At 35.9% G+C, this 4,088-nt stretch overlaps 1 protein-coding gene across 3 annotated transcripts in view; it reads right to left on the reverse strand.

The window, feature by feature from the left end:
• The window catches only part of LOC109824600, a 5,696-nt gene continuing 5,178 nt past the window's right edge, over positions 3,571–4,088 (reverse strand). For all 3 annotated transcript variants that reach the window (XM_020391231.1, XM_020391229.1, XM_020391230.1), the window contains one exon: positions 3,571–3,737. In XM_020391231.1, the coding sequence (XP_020246820.1) occupies positions 3,572–3,737 (166 nt within the window). In that variant the 3' untranslated portion in view covers position 3,571. The remainder of the gene's footprint in view (positions 3,738–4,088) is intronic.

The following is a 4,088-nucleotide window of genomic DNA, read 5'->3' on the forward strand; positions in this document are numbered from 1 at the left end:
ATTGTATAAAGGAGATCTTATAAAAAGATCGACTTTCTTTCTTTTTGAACTTATTGTAATGGCTGAAATTATAATGAGTTCGTCACTAATGAAAATATCAACTTTTGACCCAAACAATGATTGGTCAATAAACACATAACGTAGGTCATCGAGTGTTTGCATTGCGGTGAAAAAACTAATTTGGTTTTAGACAACTTAAGGCGCAAAATTTTCAGAGAGCATAAAGTGCTATACTTTGCCAATAAGGTGCTATATTTTACCAATAAAGTGCTACACTTTACCGTATAGTGTTATACTTTGGCCATAAGGTGCTATACTTTCTTATAAAGTGCTATACTTTGCCAAAAGCTTTAAAATTGCGTGAGAACCCCCGTCGCGGTGGATGATTGGTCAATAAACACGTAATGTAGGTCATTGAGTGTTTGCGTTGCGATGAAAAAAACTGATTTGGTTTTAGACAACTTAAGGTGCTGGATTTTCAGAGAGCATAAGGTACTATACTTTGCCAATAAAGTGCTATACTTTGCCAATAAAGTGCTATACTTTTCCATATACTGCTATACTTTGACCATAAGGTGCTATATTTTTCCATAAAGTGCTATACTTGGCCAAAGACTTTAAAATTACGCGAGGACCCCCCCTCGCGGTGGATGATTGGTCAATAAACACGTAACGTAGGTCATCGAGTGTTTGCGTTGCGGTGAAAAAAACGGATGATTGGTCAATAAACACGTAACGTAGGTCATCGAGTGTTTGCGTTGCGGTGAAAAAAACTAATTTGGTTTTAGACAACTTAAGGTATCGAGTGTTTGCGTTGCGGTGAAAAAAACTAATTTGGTTTTAGACAACTTAAGGTGCAGAATTTTCAGTGAGCATAAGGTGCTATACTTTACCAATAAGGTGCTATACTTTGCCAATAAAGTGTTATACTTTTCTATATAGTGCTATACTTTGGCCATAAGGTGCTATACTTTCCCATAAAGTGTTATACTTTGCCAAAAACTTCAAAATTGCGCGAGGACCCCCCATCGCGGTGGATGATTGGTCAATAAATACGTAACATAGGTCATCGAGTGTTTGCGTTACGGTGAAAAAACTGATTTGGTTTTAGACAACTTAAGGTGCAGAATTTTCAGAGAGCATAAGGTGCTATACTTGGTTTTAGACAACTTAAGGTGCAGAATTTTCAGAGAGCATAAGGTGCTATACTTTGCTAATAAGGTGCTATACTTTGCTAATAAAGTACTATACTTTGCCATATAGTGCTATACTTTGGTCATAAGGTGCTATACTTTCCCATAAAGTGCTATAATTTGTCAAAAGCTTCAAAATTACGCGAGGACCCCTCGTCGCGATGGATGATTGGTCACACGACACATAACATAGGTCATCGAGTGTTTGCATGGCCCTAACAAAACTCATTTGGTTTATCGCAACGCAATAAGTTGCTGGATTTCCAACGACCATAAGGTGTTATACTTTATCGATAAGGTACTATACTATTGTCATAAGATGCTATACTTTGCCATAAGGTTCTCTACTTCATCAATAAGCTGATATACTTTCCCATAAAGTACTATACTTTATCAAAAGCTGGAAAATTGAGCGAGGACCCCTCGTCGAGGTGGATAATTGGACACACGAAACATAATATGACCCAATAGGCTGTAGTTACCACAACCTACCATCAAAACTTCTTCAGTTCAATCAGTGCATCAGTTCATTACAGATATTCATATCTATCAACCACTAAACTCAAGCACATAACATTGAATGAAAATAATCCATGAAGATTGAATGGAAATAATCCAAAATCACCACTATCGAAACGTTGTATACATTTCTACTAGATACATTTCTACTAGATCCACTGATAAATTTGATACAACATGATACATTAGATAGTGTATTTGATACAATATACACACAAATCATCTATATATACATAATATAGAAAATTTCATACAACATGATACATTGGATACTACTTGGTACATCATATTGCAGATTGTAGTTGATTTGTCGTTTGGGTTGCAATGTGACAGCAATGCGAAGATCTGATCGAATGCCAAGAGTGGGGGATTCTCTCATGTATTTGATTGGAAAGTTAGTGTGCATTGACGAATGGTTTCTGAGGGGTAGCTGTGCATTACGTTAGGTATTGGCGACAATAGAAAATGGTGAGGAGCAACCGGAGGGCGTAGGAAGGCATACCAATGAGCTAAGATCATGGCGGTCCACAAAACCAAACTTCTCTTGGATATTTCATCAAACACCTCTATTGCCTCCTCAACCAACAGCAATATAGCATAACCGCTAATCGTTGTGGTCCAAATAACTATATCCCTTTTGTCATTCTATTAAACACCTTCTATGCATCAACCTAGTCACCAAAACATAGATATATATGAGCAAAATTGTTATGCACATACCCTTTCCTTAAGCATAAGCTTGATAAAAATCCATCAATTTATAAGAACAATACATCTTTAACAAGCTATTGCCAAAAAAACCAAAATTTCAAAATGTTAACATACAGTATTGGAAAACCCAAAATTTCAAAATGTTAACAAGCTATTGATGTAGGATTAGTGTCTTTTTTTGAGCTGTCCACTGCAGTGTGTCTTCAACCATTAGATAACCACAAATCTACTCTCACACTTTGACGAAGTCTATCAAAAGTCAATAAACAAACATAATAACGTATAGTTCATGAATTCATAATTTCTCAACTTCGTCAAAAACTCCATACAAATTAAAAAGAACTAGAGGTTTTGAGCTGGAGAGTACATTGGGCTCAAATCTAATGAAGACTCACATAAGGAAATAGAATATTAATGGAGGAGAGAGATTTCTCAAGAAGAAGGGGGAAATTAATGGAGGAGAGAGAATGAGAGAGTAATTGAAGATGAGTACAAAATTAGGGGTTGGTGAAGTGCGAGAGCAGCCCGCCATTTTCTCCGGCCATCGTCGCCATTGCTGTTGTTAGCGATGATCAGAAGAAGAGAGAAAGGGCAATATTGAGTTTTTCAATTTTGGAAAAAATACAGTGTAAAGATAGAGAGGTATAATAGACATTGGGTTTAAAACTAAGTCATATGGGTACAATGGGTTTATTAGGGTTTAGAAAAGTGGATGAGTTTTTAAATAAGTGGGGGTAAAACTTTGGGTTAAAAGATGATTTTCCCTTAAAATAATGGACGTTATGCACTTCAAAGACTTCCGCATCAAATTAAGCTACAAGAATAGAGACGATGGCTAAGTAAATCATGAAGAAACAATAAAAAATAAAAGAATGAAGCAAAGAATTGCAGTCATATCATCAATTTCATCTAACTTTTAAATAGTACATCAACAAAAAAGTTGCGAACACAAGCTTTCTCATAACATTTTTCATATTTAACTATCAAGCTGGAAATCAGCCGGGTTTTGCATAGCTATATAACACAGGCTTTAATAACAATTTTACATACAACAACACAGTATAACTTTCGTCGTTAAACAAAGCAATAACAGGCAAAAGTAGGATTTTCCGAAATCCTGAAAAAGGATAGACTTTTATTCCTTCTCATCAAGTTTCTACAATTTCATCTTCATCTTTGAGATGCTCCTTGAGAGATTGAATCTGAGGCTCAAATTTCTCATTATCCCATGATGCATCAATATCTGGTACATTGTAATCATCGGGTTTTAATGAGAGCTGGAACTCTGGAAGGTCAGGCAAGGATTGACAACCTCTGCACCAAAAGCAGAGGGACATAAAAATGTTTAAAAAAGGAAACAATAAAGAGAAAATATCACTCCTTGCAAAATTAATTCATCTAACTCAAATACATCTGAGATTAGGTTGAAACCAAATTACAATGGCAAGAAAGACGTTAAAACTTTTGCTAAACCGAATCGAACCCAAGTCAAGCATCAAAAACATCTGGACAATATGAGCTATGAGTGACATCATAATAGAGTGAGGCATTAAGGTTTATCACAACATTCATAATATAATAAAGGGTAAATTGCGAACAGACCGCTGTAGTGTCACCCAGTGGCGAATAGACCCCCCCCCCCCCAAAAAAAAAAAAAAAAACTAT

The sequence above is a fragment of the Asparagus officinalis genome, chromosome 9 (genome assembly GCF_001876935.1).
Source record: "Asparagus officinalis chromosome 9, Aspof.V1, whole genome shotgun sequence".
Taxonomy (NCBI): Eukaryota; Viridiplantae; Streptophyta; class Magnoliopsida; order Asparagales; family Asparagaceae; genus Asparagus; species Asparagus officinalis.